At 57.1% G+C, this 18,110-nt stretch overlaps 1 protein-coding gene across 1 annotated transcript in view; it reads right to left on the bottom strand.

Moving 5' to 3' along the window:
* Positions 1-258: 258 nt before the first annotated feature.
* LOC121273495 (mas-related G-protein coupled receptor member A6-like) overlaps positions 259-18,110 on the bottom strand; it is a 68,757-nt gene continuing 50,905 nt past the window's right edge. Inside the window, exon 2 of the mRNA XM_041180667.1 lies at positions 259-1,801. Coding sequence (XP_041036601.1) covers positions 779-1,780 — 1,002 coding nt within the window. The 5' untranslated portion in view covers positions 1,781-1,801 and the 3' untranslated portion in view covers positions 259-778. The remainder of the gene's footprint in view (positions 1,802-18,110) is intronic.

Below are 18,110 nucleotides of genomic sequence, written 5' to 3'. Positions count from 1 at the left end.
GAGGGTCAGTACTGAGGGAGCGCCGCACTGTCGGAGGGACAGTACTGAGGGAGTGCCGCGCTGTCGGAGGGTCAGCGCTGAGGGAGCGCCGCGCTGTCGGAGGGTCAGTACTGAGGGAGCGCCGCACTGTCGGAGGGTCAGTACTGAGGGAGTGCCGCACTGTCGGAGGGTCAGCACTGAGGGAGTGCCGCGCTGTCGGAGGGTCAGCGCTGAGGGAGCGCCGCGCTGTCGGAGGGTCAGTACTGAGGGAGTGCCGCGCTGTCGGAGGGTCAGTACTGAGGGAGTGCCACACTGTCGGAGGGTCAGTACTGAGGGAGTGCCGCACTGTCGGAGGGTCAGTACTGAGGGAGTGCCGCACTGTCGGAGGGTCAGTACTGAGGCAGCGTCAGCACTAAGTTACTGGGCACAGCTCTGTTCACCGTATCTCACTGGCAGTTACTGTGTACAGTTTGGGTGCTGCATCTTAGCAGAGAAAAGTACGTGCGGACAAGGAGCCTTAATCGAGATAGGATCAGAAATGGTCTCCCTGAATGTTGGAACAGGATTCAGGGGGCTGAATGGGGCCTCCTCCTGTCCCTGTGTAACAGGCTCGAGGAGGGAGGAGGGGCTGAATGGGGCTTCCTCCTGTTTCTTTGTGCCAAATTTTGGGTTAAGGACAGGACGAGGAGGGATGGTGGGGAGGAGTGGTTGGGGCGGGGTGGTGGGTGGGAGGTGGAGGCGGTGTGTCACCGGTGGCGAGGGGCGGTGGCGAACTGCAGCAGAACCAGCCGAGCCGCGGCTATTTCTGGGCGCTGTTCCGCTCGCTCCTGACGGTGGCCTCGTTGTCAGGCACCGGGGAAGACAGGCCCGACTCCTCGCTGAACCGCCGCTCGAAGATGCTGGGCAGGGACTCGCGGAACTTGACCTTCAGCTCGTTGCTGATGGAGATGTAGATGAGGGGGATGACGCAGCTCTTGATGTGCAGGAGGCAGACGGAGTAGTAGGCTCCGTAGTAGGCTGAGACGCAGAGTGCTGGCCTCCTGGCGGAGAGAGCCTGGTAGTGGAGGAAGACGCAGGTGTGGTAGGGCACCCAGCACATCAGGAAGATGACAGCGTTGAGGGTGATGGCCCGGTAGAGCTTGGTGGTCTTGCGCGAGCTGCGCTTGGAGCCGCAGAGGATGAGGACGTTGGCGAGTGTGAAGACCAGGAAGGGAGCCAAAAAGGCCAGGGCGAACTCCATGGCAACCAGGCCCTCCTTGGCCGCCGGCTGGATGTCAGTGGCCCGGATGACGCCGTAGAGGGTGGCTAGGCCGATCGACAGGCCCCAGATGAGCCAGGAGGCGAGCACCGCCGAGTCCTTGGTCCGCGAGACGCGCCACCAGATGGGGAAGGCCACGCCCAGGAAGCGCTCGACGCTGATCCAGGTCAGCAGGTAGGCGCTGGCCTCGTTGCAGGCCACAATGACGCAGCGGAAAGACAGCAGGAAGCGGCTGGCGCCGCCGACCCCGGCGAAGCGGCACACGCTGTGCACGGCCTGGAAGAAGAGGAAGAGGAAGTCGGAGGCCAGCAGGTTGACCACGTAGACGACGAAGCGGTTCTTGCGCCGCACCCTGAAGCCCAGCACCCAGAGGGCCAGGCCGTTGAGCGGGGCCCCCACCACCGAGGTCAGGATCAGGAGGGTGGAGATGATGCGGGTGTGCTGCCGGTGGGACTCGGCCTCCCCGCTCCAGCTCACGTTGGTGGCGCCCTCGCCGGCCGAGACGTTGAGGGCCGACTTCAGCCAGCAGAAGGAAACCATCATGACTCCTCGTCCCAACGCCGCCTGCGGTGGGAGGGACAAAGAGTTGAGAGGCCGGCCAGCGCCAAAACGGAGGATCGGCGGTTGGGTCACCCCCCAACCCCCAACCCCCACCCCACCCCCCGCCCCCGCCCCACCAACCCTCCTCCCGAGCGGAGAGATTTCTCCCGCGTCTCTGTCCAAAATGGCCAACCTCTTACCCTGAGGCTTATCCCCACCCCCCACCCCCCGAACGACAGGCCCTTCCCCTCCCCCACTCCACCCCCCACCCCCACCCCCCCACCCCCCGAACGACAGGCCCTTCCCCTCCCCCCCGCCCACTCCACCCCCCACCCCGACCCCCAACACCCACACACCCACCCACCCAGGCCCCGGGCCCAAGATTCAACACGAGGAGAGGCAAAGGGTCAGATGGGGACATTCTCTACCTCCACCTCGCTCTCTCTCTCTCTCTACCTCCACCTCGCTCTCTCTCTCTCTACCTCCACCTCGCTCTCTCTCTCTACCTCCACCTCGCTCTCTCTCTCTCTACCTCCACCTCGCTCTCTCTCTCTCTCTCCCTCCACCTCGCTCTCTCTCTCTCTCTACCTCCACCTCGCTCTCTCTCTCTCTACCTCCACCTCGCTCTCTCTCTCTCTACCTCCACCTCGCTCTCTCTCTCTCTACCTCCACCTCGCTCTCTCTCTCTCTCTACCTCCACCTCGCTCTCTCTCTCTCTACCTCCACCTCGCTCTCTCTCTCTCTCTACCTCCACCTCGCTCTCTCTCTCTCTCTACCTCCACCTCGCTCTCTCTCTCTCTACCTCCACCTCGCTCTCTCTCTCTCTACCTCCACCTCGCTCTCTCTCTCTCTACCTCCACCTCGCTCTCTCTCTCTCTACCTCCACCTCGCTCTCTCTCTCTCTACCTCCACCTCGCTCTCTCTCTCTACCTCCACCTCGCTCTCTCTCTCTCTACCTCCACCTCGCTCTCTCTCTCTCTCTACCTCCACCTCGCTCTCTCTCTCTCTACCTCCACCTCGCTCTCTCTCTCTCTACCTCCACCTCGCTCTCTCTCTCTCTACCTCCACCTCGCTCTCTCTCTCTCTACCTCCACCTCGCTCTCTCTCTCTCTACCTCCACCTCGCTCTCTCTCTCTCTACCTCCACCTCGCTCTCTCTCTCTCTACCTCCACCTCGCTCTCTCTCTCTCTACCTCCACCTCGCTCTCTCTCTCTCTCTACCTCCACCTCGCTCTCTCTCTCTCTACCTCCACCTCGCTCTCTCTCTCTCTACCTCCACCTCGCTCTCTCTCTCTCTACCTCCACCTCGCTCTCTCTCTCTCTCTACCTCCACCTCGCTCTCTCTCTCTCTACCTCCACCTCGCTCTCTCTCTCTCTACCTCCACCTCGCTCTCTCTCTCTCTACCTCCACCTCGCTCTCTCTCTCTCTACCTCCACCTCGCTCTCTCTCTCTCTCTACCTCCACCTCGCTCTCTCTCTCTCTAACCTCCACCTCGCTCTCTCTCTCTCTACCTCCACCTCGCTCTCTCTCTCTCTACCTCCACCTCGCTCTCTCTCTCTCTACCTCCACCTCGCTCTCTCTCTCTCTTACCTCCACCTCGCTCTCTCTCTCTCTACCTCCACCTCGCTCTCTCTCTCTCTAACTCCACCTCGCTCTCTCTCTCTCTACCTCCACCTCGCTCTCTCTCTCTCTACCTCCACCTCGCTCTCTCTCTCTCTACCTCCACCTCGCTCTCTCTCTCTCTACCTCCACCTCGCTCTCTCTCTCTCTCTACCTCCACCTCGCTCCTCTCTCTCTACCTCCACCTCGCTCTCTCTCTCTCTACCTCCACCTCGCTCTCTCTCTCTCTACCTCCACCTCGCTCTCTCTCTCTCTACCTCCACCTCGCTCTCTCTCTCTCTACCTCCACCTCGCTCTCTCTCTCTCTACCTCCACCTCGCTCTCTCTCTCTCTACCTCCACCTCGCTCTCTCTCTCTCTACCTCCACCTCGCTCTCTCTCTCTCTACCTCCACCTCGCTCTCTCTCTCTCTACCTCCACCTCGCTCTCTCTCTCTCTACCTCCACCTCGCTCTCTCTCTCTCTACCTCCACCTCGCTCTCTCTCTCTCTACCTCCACCTCGCTCTCTCTCTCTCTACCTCCACCTCGCTCTCTCTCTCTCTACCTCCACCTCGCTCTCTCTCTCTCTCTACCCTACAACCTCGCTCTCTCTACCTCGCTCTCTCTCTCTCTACCTCCACCTCGCTCTCTCTCTCTCTACCTCCACCTCGCTCTCTCTCTCTTCTCTACCTCCACCTCGCTCTCTCTCTCTCTACCTCCACCTCGCTTCTCTCTCTCTCTACCTCCACCTCGCTCTCTCTCTCTACCTCCACCTCGCTCTCTCTCTCTCTACCTCCACCTCGCTCTCTCTCTCTCTACCTCCACCTCGCTCTCTCTCTCTCTACCTCCACCTCGCTCTCTCTCTCTCTACCTCCACCTCGCTCTCTCTCTCTCTACCTCCACCTCGCTCTCTCTCTCTCTACCTCCACCTCGCTCTCTCTCTCTCTAACCTCCACCTCGCTCTCTCTCTCTCTCCTCCACCCTCGCTCTCTCTCTCTCTACCTCACTCGCTCTCTCTCTCTCTACCTCCACCTCGCTCTCTCTCTCTCTACCTCCACCTCGCTCTCTCTCTCTCTACCTCCACCTCGCTCTCTCTCTCTCTACCTCCACCTCGCTCTCTCTCTCTCTACCTCCACCTCGCTCTCTCTCTCTCTACCTCCACCTCGCTCTCTCTCTCTCTACCTCCACCTCGCTCTCTCTCTCTCTACCTCCACCTCGCTCTCTCTCTCTCTACCTCCACCTCGCTCTCTCTCTCTCTACCTCCACCTCGCTCCCTCTCTCTCTACCTCCACCTCGCTCTCTCTCTCTCTACCTCCACCTCGCTCTCTCTCTCTCTACCTCCACCTCGCTCTCTCTCTCTCTACCTCCACCTCGCTCTCTCTCTCTCTACCTCCACCTCGCTCTCTCTCTCCTCTACCTCCACCTCGCTCTCTCTCTCTCTACCTCCACCTCGCTCTCTCTCTCTCTACCTCCACCTCGCTCTCTCTCTCTCTACCTCCACCTACAACTCTCTCTCCTCTCTCTACCTCCACCTCGCTCTCTCTCTCTCTACCTCCACCTCGCTCTCTCTCTCTCTACCTCCACCTCGCTCTCTCTCTCTCTACCTCCACCTACAACTCTCTCTCTCTCTACCTCCACCTCCCTCCCTCTCTACCTCCACCTCTCTCTCTCTCTCTCTACCTCCACCTCGCTCTCTCTCTCTCTACCTCCACCTCGCTCTCTCTCTCTCTCTACCTCCACCTCGCTCTCTCTCTCTCTACCTCCACCTCGCTCTCTCTCTCTCTACCTCCACCTCGCTCTCTCTCTCTCTACCTCCACCTCGCTCTCTCTCTCTCTACCTCCACCTCGCTCTCTCTCTCTCTCTACCTCCACCTCGCTCTCTCTCTCTCTCTACCTCCACCTCGCTCTCTCTCTCTCTACCTCCACCTCGCTCTCTCTCTCTCTACCTCCACCTCGCTCTCTCTCTCTCTACCTCCACCTCGCTCCCTCTCTCTCTACCTCCACCTCGCTCTCTCTCTCTCTACCTCCACCTCGCTCTCTCTCTCTCTCTACCTCCACCTCGCTCTCTCTCTCTCTACCTCCACCTCGCTCTCTCTCTCTCTACCTCCACCTCGCTCTCTCTCTCTCTACCTCCACCTCGCTCTCTCTCTCTCTACCTCCACCTCGCTCTCTCTCTCTCTACCTCCACCTCGCTCTCTCTCTCTCTACCTCCACCTACAACTCTCTCTCTCTCTACCTCCACCTCGCTCTCTCTCTCTCTACCTCCACCTCGCTCTCTCTCTCTCTACCTCCACCTCGCTCTCTCTCTCTCTACCTCCACCTACAACTCTCTCTCTCTCTACCTCCACCTCCCTCCCTCTCTACCTCCACCTCTCTCTCTCTCTCTCTACCTCCACCTCGCTCTCTCTCTCTCTACCTCCACCTCGCTCTCTCTCTCTCTACCTCCACCTCGCTCTCTCTCTCTCTACCTCCACCTCGCTCTCTCTCTCTCTCTACCTCCACCTCGCTCTCTCTCTCTCTACCTCCACCTCGCTCTCTCTCTCTCTACCTCCACCTCGCTCTCTCTCTCTCTCTACCTCCACCTACAACTCTCTCTCTCTCTACCTCCACCTCGCTCTCTCTCTCTCTACCTCCACCTCGCTCTCTCTCTCTCTACCCCCACCTCGCTCTCTCTCTCTCTCTCTCTACCTCCACCTCGCTCTCTCTCTCTCTACCTCCACCTCGCTCTCTCTCTCTCTACCTCCACCTCGCTCTCTCTCTCTCTACCTCCACCTCGCTCTCTCTCTCTCTACCTCCACCTCGCTCTCTCTCTCTCTACCTCCACCTCGCTCTCTCTCTCTCTACCTCCACCTCGCTCTCTCTCTCTCTACCTCCACCTCGCTCTCTCTCTCTCTACCTCCACCTCGCTCTCTCTCTCTCTACCTCCACCTCGCTCTCTCTCTCTCTACCTCCACCTCGCTCTCTCTCTCTCTACCTCCACCTCGCTCTCTCTCTCTCTACCTCCACCTCGCTCTCTCTCTCTCTACCTCCACCTCGCTCTCTCTCTCTCTACCTCCACCTCGCTCTCTCTCTCTCTACCTCCACCTCGCTCTCTCTCTCTCTACCTCCACCTCGCTCTCTCTCTCTCTACCTCCACCTCGCTCTCTCTCTCTCTACCTCCACCTCGCTCTCTCTCTCTCTACCTCCACCTCGCTCTCTCTCTCTCTACCTCCACCTACAACTCTCTCTCTCTCTACCTCCACCTCCCTCCCTCTCTACCTCCACCTCTCTCTCTCTCTCTCTACCTCCACCTCGCTCTCTCTCTCTCTACCTCCACCTCGCTCTCTCTCTCTCTACCTCCACCTCGCTCTCTCTCTCTCTACCTCCACCTCGCTCTCTCTCTCTCTACCTCCACCTCGCTCTCTCTCTCTCTACCTCCACCTCGCTCTCTCTCTCTCTACCTCCACCTCGCTCTCTCTCTCTCTCTACCTCCACCTCGCTCTCTCTCTCTCTACCTCCACCTCGCTCTCTCTCTCTCTACCTCCACCTCGCTCTCTCTCTCTCTACCTCCACCTCGCTCTCTCTCTCTCTACCTCCACCTCGCTCTCTCTCTCTCTACCTCCACCTCGCTCTCTCTCTCTCTACCTCCACCTCGCTCTCTCTCTCTCTACCTCCACCTCGCTCTCTCTCTCTCTACCTCCACCTCGCTCTCTCTCTCTCTACCTCCACCTCGCTCTCTCTCTCTCTACCTCCACCTCGCTCTCTCTCTCTCTACCTCCACCTCGCTCTCTCTCTCTCTACCTCCACCTCGCTCTCTCTCTCTCTACCTCCACCTCGCTCTCTCTCTCTCTACCTCCACCTCGCTCTCTCTCTCTCTACCTCCACCTCGCTCTCTCTCTCTCTACCTCCACCTCTCTCTCTCTCTCTCTACCTCCACCTCGCTCTCTCTCTCTCTACCTCCACCTCTCTCTCTCTCTCTCTACCTCCACCTCGCTCTCTCTCTCTCTACCTCCACCTCGCTCTCTCTCTCTCTACCTCCACCTCGCTCTCTCTCTCTCTACCTCCACCTCGCTCTCTCTCTCTCTACCTCCACCTCGCTCTCTCTCTCTCTACCTCCACCTCGCTCTCTCTCTCTCTACCTCCACCTCGCTCTCTCTCTCTCTCTACCTCCACCTCGCTCTCTCTCTCTCTCTACCTCCACCTCGCTCTCTCTCTCTCTACCTCCACCTCGCTCTCTCTCTCTCTACCTCCACCTCGCTCTCTCTCTCTCTACCTCCACCTCGCTCTCTCTCTCTCTCTACCTCCACCTCGCTCTCTCTCTCTCTACCTCCACCTCGCTCTCTCTCTCTCTACCTCCACCTCGCTCTCTCTCTCTCTACCTCCACCTCGCTCTCTCTCTCTCTCTACCTCCACCTCGCTCTCTCTCTCTCTCTACCTCCACCTCGCTCTCTCTCTCTCTACCTCCACCTCGCTCTCTCTCTCTCTACCTCCACCTCGCTCTCTCTCTCTCTACCTCCACCTCGCTCTCTCTCTCTCTACCTCCACCTCGCTCTCTCTCTCTCTACCTCCACCTCGCTCTCTCTCTCTCTACCTCCACCTCGCTCTCTCTCTCTCTACCTCCACCTCGCTCCCTCTCTCTCTACCTCCACCTCGCTCTCTCTCTCTACCTCCACCTCGCTCTCTCTCTCTCTCTACCTCCACCTCGCTCTCTCTCTCTCTACCTCCACCTCGCTCTCTCTCTCTCTACCTCCACCTCGCTCTCTCTCTCTCTACCTCCACCTCGCTCTCTCTCTCTCTACCTCCACCTCGCTCTCTCTCTCTCTACCTCCACCTCGCTCTCTCTCTCTCTACGTCCACCTCGCTCCCTCTCTCTCTACCTCCACCTCGCTCTCTCTCTTTCTCTACCTCCACCTCGCTCTCTCTCTCTCTCTACCTCCACCTCGCTCTCTCTCTCTCTACCTCCACCTCGCTCTCTCTCTCTCTACCTCCACCTCGCTCTCTCTCTCTCTACCTCCACCTCGCTCTCTCTCTCTCTACCTCCACCTCGCTCTCTCTCTCTCTACCTCCACCTCGCTCTCTCTCTCTCTACCTCCACCTACAACTCTCTCTCTCTCTACCTCCACCTCCCTCCCTCTCTACCTCCACCTCTCTCTCTCTCTCTCTAACTCCACCTCGCTCTCTCTCTCTCTACCTCCACCTCGCTCTCTCTCTCTCTCTACCTCCACCTCGCTCTCTCTCTCTCTACCTCCACCTCGCTCTCTCTCTCTCTACCTCCACCTCGCTCTCTCTCTCTCTACCTCCACCTCGCTCTCTCTCTCTCTACCTCCACCTCGCTCTCTCTCTCTCTCTACCTCCACCTCGCTCTCTCTCTCTCTCTACCTCCACCTCGCTCTCTCTCTCTCTACCTCCACCTCGCTCTCTCTCTCTCTACCTCCACCTCGCTCTCTCTCTCTCTACCTCCACCTCGCTCTCTCTCTCTCTCTACCTCCACCTCGCTCTCTCTCTCTCTACCTCCACCTCGCTCCCTCTCTCTCTACCTCCACCTCGCTCTCTCTCTCTCTACCTCCACCTCGCTCTCTCTCTCTCTACCTCCACCTCGCTCTCTCTCTCTCTACCTCCACCTCGCTCTCTCTCTCTCTACCTCCACCTCGCTCTCTCTCTCTCTACCTCCACCTCGCTCTCTCTCTCTCTACCTCCACCTCGCTCTCTCTCTCTCTACCTCCACCTACAACTCTCTCTCTCTCTACCTCCACCTCCCTCCCTCTCTACCTCCACCTCTCTCTCTCTCTCTCTACCTCCACCTCGCTCTCTCTCTCTCTACCTCCACCTCGCTCTCTCTCTCTCTCTACCTCCACCTCGCTCTCTCTCTCTCTACCTCCACCTCGCTCTCTCTCTCTCTACCTCCACCTCGCTCTCTCTCTCTCTACCTCCACCTCGCTCTCTCTCTCTCTACCTCCACCTCGCTCTCTCTCTCTCTACCTCCACCTCGCTCTCTCTCTCTCTACCTCCACCTCGCTCTCTCTCTCTCTACCTCCACCTCGCTCTCTCTCTCTCTACCTCCACCTCGCTCTCTCTCTCTCTACCTCCACCTCGCTCTCTCTCTCTCTACCTCCACCTCGCTCTCTCTCTCTCTACCTCCACCTACAACTCTCCCTCTCTCTACCTCCACCACCCTCCCTCTCTACCTCCACCTCTCTCTCTCTCTCTCTACCTCCACCTCGCTCTCTCTCTCTCTACCTCCACCTCGCTCTCTCTCTCTCTCTACCTCCACCTCGCTCTCTCTCTCTCTACCTCCACCTCGCTCTCTCTCTCTCTACCTCCACCTCGCTCTCTCTCTACCTCCACCTCGCTCTCTCTCTCTCTACCTCCACCTCGCTCTCTCTCTCTCTACCTCCACCTACAACTCTCTCTCTCTCTACCTCCACCTCGCTCTCTCTCTCTCTACCTCCACCTCGCTCTCTCTCTCTCTACCTCCACCTCGCTCTCTCTCACTCTACCTCCACCTCGCTCTCTCTCTCTCTCTCTCCACCTCGCTCTCTCTCTCTCTACCTCCACCTCGCTCTCTCTCTCTCTCTCTCCACCTCTCTCTCTCTCTCCACCTCCACCTCTCTCTCTCTCTACCTCCACCTCTCTCTCTCTACCTCCACCTCGCTCTCTCTCTCTCTCTACCTCCACCTCGCTCTCTCTCTCTCTCTACCTCCACCTCGCTCTCTCTCTACCTCCACCTCTCTCAGTCTCTCTCTGTCTCTACCTCCACCTCCCTCTCTCTCACTCTCTACCTCCACCTCTCTCTCTCTCTCTCTCCACCTCTCTCTCTCTCTACCTCCACCTCCCTCACTCTCTACCTCCACCTCCCTCTCTCTCTACCTCCACCTCCCTCTCTCTCTCTCTCTCTTCCTCCACCTCTCTCAGTCTCTCTCTGTCTCTACCTCCACCTCCCTCTCTCTCACTCTCTACCTCCACCTCTCTCTGTCTCTCTCTCTACCTCTCTCTCTCTCTCTCTCTCTCCACCTCTCTCTCTCTCTCTCTGTCTCCACCTCCCACTCTCTCGCTCTCTACCTCCACCTCTCTCTCTCTCTCTCTACCTCCATCTCCCACTCGCTCCCTCTCTACCTCCACCTACCACTCTCTCACTCTCTCTCTACTTCCACCTCTCTCTCTGCCTCTACCTCCACCTCTCTCTCTCTCTCTACCTCCACCTCACTCTCTCTCTCTCTACCTCTACCTCCCTCGCTCTCTCTCTACCTCCAGCTCCCACTCTCTCGCTCTCTACCTCCACCTCTCTCTCTCTCTCTCTACCTCCAGCTCCCACTCGCTCTCTCTCTACCTCCACCTACCATTCTCTCTCTCTCTACCTCCACCTCTCTCTCTCTCTCTACCTCCACCTCCCACTCGCTCTCTCTCAACCTCCACCTACCACTCTCTCTCCCTCTCTACCTCCACCTCTCTCTCTCTATCTCCACTTCCCACTCTCTCTCTCTCTACCTCCACCTCTATCTCTCTCTCTCTCTACCTCCACCTCACTCTCTCTCTGCCTCTACCTCCACCTCCCAGTCCCTCTCTCTCTCTACCTCCAGCTCCCACTCTCTCTCTCTCTCTACCTCCACCTCTCTCTCTCTCTCTACCACCACCTCTCTCTCTCTCTCTCTACCTCCACGTCTCTCTCTCTCTCTACCTCCACCTCTCTCTCTCTCTCTCTGTACCTCCACCTCCCTCTCTCTCTCTCTCTACCTCCACCTCCCTCTCTCTCTCTCTCTCTACCTCCACCTCTCTCTCTCTCTCTACCAACACCTCTCTCTCTCTCTCTCTACCTCCACGTCTCTCTCTCTCTCTACCTCCACCTCTCTCTCTCTCTCTCTGTACCTCCACCTCCCTCTCTCTCTCTCTACCTCCAGCTCTTTCTCTCTCTCTCTACCTCCACCTCCCACTATCTGTACCTCCACCTCCCTCTCCCTCTACCTCCACCTCTCTGTGTCTCTCTCTACCTCCACCTTCCTCTCTCTCTCTCTACCTCCACCCCTCTCTGTCTCTCTCTCTACCTCTACCTCTCTCTCTCTCTCTCTCCACCTCCCACTCTCAATCTCTCTCTACCTCCACCTCTTTCTCTCTCTCTCTCCACCTCCCACTCTCTCTCTCTGTACCTCCACCTCCCTCTCTCTCTCTGTACCTCCACCTCCCTCTCTCTCTCTCTATCTACCTCAACCTCCCTCTCTCTCTCTCTCTACCTCCACCTCCCTCTCTCTCTCTCTACCTCTCTCTCTCTCTCTCTACCTCCACCTCTCTCTCTCTCTCTGTACCTCCACCTCCCTCTCTCTCTCTCTCTCTACCTCCACCTCCCTCTCTCTCTCTCTACCTCCACCTCTCTCTCTCTCTCTAACTCCACCTCTCTCTCTCTCTCTGTACCTCCCTCTCCCTCTCTCTCTCTACCTCCACCTCTTTCTCTCTCTATCTACCTACACCTCCCTCTCTCTGTACCTCCACCTCCCTCTCTCTCTACCTCCACCTCTCTCTGTCTCTCTCTACCTCCACCTCCCTCCCTCTCTCTCTACCTCCACATCTCTCTGTCTCTCTCTCTACCTCCACCTCTCTCTCTCTCTCTCCACCTCTCACTCTCTCTCTCTCCACCTCTCTCTCTCTACCTCCACCTCCCTCTCTCTCAACCTCCACCTCCCTCTCTCTCTACCTCCACCTCCCACTCTCTCTCTCTCTAACTCCACCTCTCTCTGTCTCTCTCTCTACCTCCACCTCTCTCTCTCTCTCTCTCTCTCTCTCTCCACCTCACTCTCTCTCTCTCTCTCCACCTCTCTCTCTCTCATTCTCTCTCTCCACCTCCCACTCTCTCGCTCTCTACCTCCACCTACCACTCTCTCTCTCTCTATCTCTACCTCCAACTCTCTCTCTCTCTACCTCCACCTCTCTCTCTCTCTCTGTACCTCCACCTCCCTCTCTCTCTCTACCTCCACCTCTTTCTCTCTCTATCTACCTACACCTCCCTCTCTCTGTACCTCCACCTCCCTCTCTCTCTACCTCCACCTCTCTCTGTCTCTCTCTACCTCCACCTCCCTCCCTCTCTCTCTACCTCCACATCTCTCTGTCTCTCTCTCTACCTCCACCTCTCTCTCTCTCTCTCCACCTCTCACTCTCTCTCTCTCCACCTCTCTCTCTCTACCTCCACCTCCCTCTCTCTCAACCTCCACCTCCCTCTCTCTCTACCTCCACCTCCCACTCTCTCTCTCTCTCTACCTCCACCTCTCTCTGTCTCTCTCTCTACCTCCACCTCTCTCTCTCTCTCTCTCTCTCTCTCCACCTCACTCTCTCTCTCTCTCTCCACCTCTCTCTCTCTCATTCTCTCTCTCCACCTCCCACTCTCTCGCTCTCTACCTCCACCTACCACTCTCTCTCTCTCTATCTCTACCTCCACCTCTCTCTCTCTCTACCTCCACCTCTCTCTCTCTCTCTACCTCCACCTCCCACTCTCTCTCTCTCTACCTCCAGCTCCCACTCTCTCGCTCTCTACCTCCACCTCTCTCTCTCTCTCTACCTCCACCTACCACTCTCTCTCTCTCTCTACCTCCACCTCTCTCTCTCGCTCTACCTCCACCTCCCACTCCCTCTCTCTCTCTACCTCCACCTCTCTCTCTCTCTGTACCTACACCTCCCTCTCTCTCTCTCTCTCTACCTCCACCTCTCTCTCTCTCTCTACCTCCACCTCTCTCTCTCTCTCTCTACCTCCACGTCTCTCTCTCTCTCTACCTCCACCTCTCTCTCTCTCTCTCTGTACCTCCACCTCCCTCTCTCTCTCTCTACCTCCAGTTCTTTCTCTCTCTCTCTACCTCCACCTCCCACTATCTGTACCTCCACCTCCCTCTCTCTCTACCTCCACCTCTCTCTGTCTCTCTCTACCTCCACATCCCTCTCTCTCTCTCTACCTCCACCGCCCTCTCTCTCTCTCTCTCTACCTCCACCTCTCTCTGTCTCTCTCTCTACCTCTACCTCTCTCTCTCTCTCTCTCCACCTCCCACTCTCAATCTCTCTCTGCCTCCACCTACCACTCTCTCTCTCTCGCTCTTCCTCCACCTCTCTCAGTCGCTCTCCCTCTCTACCTCCACCTACCTCTCTCTCTCTCTACCTCCACCTCTCTCTGTCTCTCTCTCTACCTCCACCTCTCTCTCTCTCTCTCTCTCTCCACCTCACTCTCTCTCTCTCTCTCCACCTCTCTCTCTCTCATTCTCTCTCTCCACCTCCCACTCTCTCGCTCTCTACCTCCACCTCTCTCTCTCTCTCTCTCTACCTCCGTCTCCCACTCTCTCCCTCTCTACCTCCACCTACCACTCTCTCTCTCTCTATCTCTACCTCCACCTCTCTCTCTCTACCTCCACCTCACTCTCTCTCTCTCTCTAACTCCACCTCCCACTCTCTCTCTCTACCTCCAGCTCCCACTCTCTCGCTCTCTACCTCCACCTCTCCCTCTCTCTCTACCTCCACCTACAACTCTCTCTCTCTCTACCTCCACCTCTCTCTCTCTCTCTCTACCTCCACCTCTCTCTCTCTCTCTCTACCTCCACCTCCCACTCGCTCTCTCTCAACCTCCACCTACCACTCTCTCTCTCTCTCTACCTCCACCTCTCTCTCTCTCGCTCTACCTCCACCTCCCACTCCCTCTCTCTCTCTACCTCCACCTCTCTCTCTCTGTACCTGCACCTCCCTCTCTCTCTCTCTCTACCTCCACCTCTCTCTCTCTCTCTACCTCCACCTCTCTCTCTCTCTCCCTACCTCCACGTCTCTCTCTTTCTCTACCTCCACCTCTCTCTCTCTCTCTGTACCTCCACCTCCCTCTCTCTCTCTCTACCTCCAGCTCTTTCTCTCTCTCTCTACCTCCACCTCCCACTATCTGTACCTCCACCTCCCTCTCTCTACCTCCACCTCTCTCTGTCTCTCTCTACCTCCACATCCCTCTCTCTCTCTCTACCTCCACCGCCCTCTCTCTCTCTCTCTACCTCCACCTCTCTCTGTCTCTCTCTCTACCTCTACCTCTCTCTCTCTCTCTCTCCACCTCCCACTCTCAATCTCTCTCTACCTCCACCTCTTTCTCTCTCTCTCTCCACCTCCCACTCTCTCTCTCTGTACCTCTACCTTCCTCTCTCTCTCTGTACCTCCACCTCCCTCTCTCTCTCTCTCTCTACCTCCACCTCCCTCTCTCTCTCTCTACCTCCACCTCTCTCTCTCTCTCTAATTCCACCTCTCTCTCTCTCTCTCTGTACTTCCACCTCCCTCTCTCTCTCTACTTCCACCTCTTTCTCTCTCTATCTACCTACACCTCCCTCTCTCTGTACCTCCACCTCCCTCTCTCTCTACCTCCACCTCTCTCTGTCTCTCTCTACCTCCACCTCCCTCTCTCTCTCTCTACCTCCACCGCCCTCTCTCTCTCTCTCCCAACCTCCACCTCTCTCTGTCTCTCTCTCTACCTCTACCTCTCTCTCTCTCTCTCTCCACCTCTCACTCTCTCTCTCTCTCCACCTCTCTCTCTCTCTACCTCCACCTCCCTCACTCTCTACCTCCACCTCCCTCTCTCTCTACCTCCACCTCCCTCTCTCTCTCTCTCTCTTCCTCCACCTCTCTCAGTCTCTCTCTCTCTCTACCTCCACCTACCTCTCTCTCTCTCTACCTCCACCTCTCTCTGTCTCTCTCTCTACCTCCACCTCTCTCTCTCTCTCTCTCCACCTCTCACTCTCTCTCTCTCTCTCCACCTCTCTCTCTCTCATTCTCTCTCTCCACCTCCCACTCTCTCGCTCTCTACCTCCACCTCTCTCTCTCTCTCGCTCTCTCTCTACCTCCGTCTCCCACTCTCTCCCTCTCTACCTCCACCTGCCACTCTCTCTCTCTCTATCTCTACCTCCACCTCTCTCTCTCTACCTCCACCTCTCTCTCTCTACCTCCACCTCACTCTCTCTCTCTCTCTACCTCCACCTCCCAATCTCTCTCTCTACCTCCAGCTCCCACTCTCTCGCTCTCTACCTCCACCTCTCTCTCTCTCTCTACCTCCACCTACAACTCTCTCTCTCTCTACCTCCACCTCTCTCTCTCTCTCTCTACCTCCACCTCTCTCTCTCTACCTCCACCTCCCACTCGCTCTCTCTCAACCTCCACCTACCACTCTCTCTCTCTCTCTACCTCCACCTCTCTCTCTCTCGCTCTACCTCCACCTCGCTCTCTCTCTCTCTGTACCTCCACCTCCCTCTCTCTCTCTCTCTACCACCACCTCTCTCTCTCTCTCTCTACCTCCACGTCTCTCTCTCTCTCCACCACCACCTATCTCTCTCTCTCTCTACCACCACGTCTCTCTCTCTCTCTACCTCCACCTCTCTCTCTCTCTCTCTGTACCTCCACCTCCCTCTCTCTCTCTCTACCTCCAGCTCTTTCTCTCTCTCTCTACCTCCACCTCCCACTATCTGTACCTCCACCTCCCTCTCTCTCTACCTCCACCTCTCTCTGTCTCTCTCTACCTCCACCTCCCTCTCTCTCTCTCTACCTCCACCGCCCTCTCTCTCTCTCTCTACCTCCACCTCTCTCTGTCTCTCTCTCTACCTCTACCTCTCTCTCTCTCTCTCCACCTCCCACTCTCAATCTCTCTCTACCTCCACCTCTTTCTCTCTCTCTCTCCACCTCCCTCTCTCTCTCTCTGTACCTCCACCTCCCTCTCTCTCTCTGTATCTCCACCTCCCTCTCTCTCTCTCTCTCTACCTCCACCTCCCTCTCTCTCTCTCTACCTCCACCTCTCTCTCTCTCTCTAACTCCACCTCTCTCTCTCTCTCTCTGTACCTCCACCTCCCTCTCTCTCTCTACTTCCACCTCTTTCTCTCTCTATCTACCTACACCTCCCTCTCTCTGTACCTCCACCTCCCTCTCTCTCTACCTCCACCTCTCTCTACCTCCACCTCCCTCTCTCTCTCTCTACCTCCACCGCCCTCTCTCTCTCTCTCTCTACCTCCACATCTCTCTGTCTCTCTCTCTACCTCCACCTCTCTCTCTCTCTCTCTCCACCTCTCACTCTCTCTCTCTCCACCTCTCTCTCTCTCTACCTCCACCTCCCTCTCTCTCAACCTCCACCTCCCTCTCTCTCTACCTCCACCCCCCACTCTCTCTCTCTCTCTACCTCCACCTCTCTCTCTCTACCTCCACCTCACTCTCTCTCTCTCTCTACCTCCACCTCCCACTCTCTCTCTCTCTACCTCCAGCTCCCACTCTCTCACTCTCTACCTCCACCTCTCTCTCTCTCTCTACCTCCACCTACAACTCTCTCTCTCTCTACCTCCACCTCTCTCTCTCTCTCTCTCTACCTCCACCTCTCTCTCTCTCTCTACCTCCACCTACAACTCTCTCTTTCTCTACCTCCACCTCTCTCTCTCTCTCTCTACCTCCACTTCCCAGTCTCTCTCTCTCTACCTCCACCTCTATCTCTCTTTCTCTCTACCTCCACCTCACTCTCTCTCTCGCTCTACCTCCACCTCCCACTGTCTCTCTCTCTCTACCTCCACCTCTCTCTCACTCTCTCTACCTCCACATCCCACTCTCTCTCACTCTCTACCTCCAACTCCCACTCTCTCTCTCTCTACCCCTGCCTCTCTCTCTCTCTCTACCTCCACCTCCCACTCTCTCTCACACTCTACCTCCACCTCCCACTCTCTCTCTTTCTACCTCCAGCTCCCACTCTCTCTCTCTCTACCTCCACCTCCCACTCTCTCTCTCTCTGCCTCCACCTCCCACTCTCTCTCTCTCTACCTCCACCTCCCACTCTCTCTCTCTCTACCTCCACCTCGCACTCTCTCTCTCTACCTCCATCTCTTTCTCTCTCTCTCTCTACCTCTACCTCTCTCTCTCTCTCTCTACCTCCACCTCTCACTCTCTCTCTCTCTCTACCTTCACCTCTCAATCTCTCTGTTTCTCTACCTCCACCTCTCTTTATCTCTCTCTCTACCTCCACCTCACTCTCTCTCGCTACCTCCACCTCTCACTCTCTCTCTACCTCCCTCCATCTCTCTCTCTCTCTGTTTCTACCTCCACCTCTCTCTCTCTCACTCCCTCCACCTCTCTCTCTCTCTCTCGCTCCCTGCATCTCTCTCTCTCGCTCCCTCTACCTCTCTCTCTCTCTTTCTACCTCCACCTCTGTCTCTCTCTCCACCTCTCTCTCTCTACCTCTACCTCTCTCTCTATATATATATCTCCACCTCTCTCTCTCTCTACCTCCACCACTCTCTCTCTACCTCCACCTCTCTCTCTCTCTCTACCTCCACCTCTCTCTCTCTCTGTACCTCCACCTCCCTCTCTCTCTCTCTCTACCTCCACCTCTTTCTCTCTCTCTCTACCTACACCTCCCTCTCTCTGTACCTCCACCTCCCTCTCTCTCTACCTCCACCTCTCTCTGTCTCTCTCTACCTCCACATCCCTCTCTCTCTCTCTACCTCCACATCCCCCTCTCTCTCTCTCTCTACCTCCACATCTCTCTGTCTCTCTCTCTATCTCCACCTCTCTCTCTCTCTCTCTCCACCTCTCACTCTCTCTCTCTCTCCACCTCTCTCTCTCTCTCTCTCTACATCCACCTCCCTCTCTCTCTACCTCCACCTCCCTCCCTCTCTACCTCCACCTCCCTCTCTCTCTCTCTCTCTACCTCCACCTCTCACTCTCTCTCTCTCTACCTCCACCTCTCACTCTCTCTCTCTCTACCTCCACCTCTCTCTCTCTCTCTACCTCCCACCATC

The sequence above is a fragment of the Carcharodon carcharias genome (assembly GCF_017639515.1).
Source record: "Carcharodon carcharias isolate sCarCar2 chromosome 24 unlocalized genomic scaffold, sCarCar2.pri SUPER_24_unloc_11, whole genome shotgun sequence".
Taxonomy (NCBI): domain Eukaryota; kingdom Metazoa; phylum Chordata; class Chondrichthyes; order Lamniformes; family Lamnidae; genus Carcharodon; species Carcharodon carcharias.
This window is presented reverse-complemented; position numbering and strand designations above follow the sequence as displayed.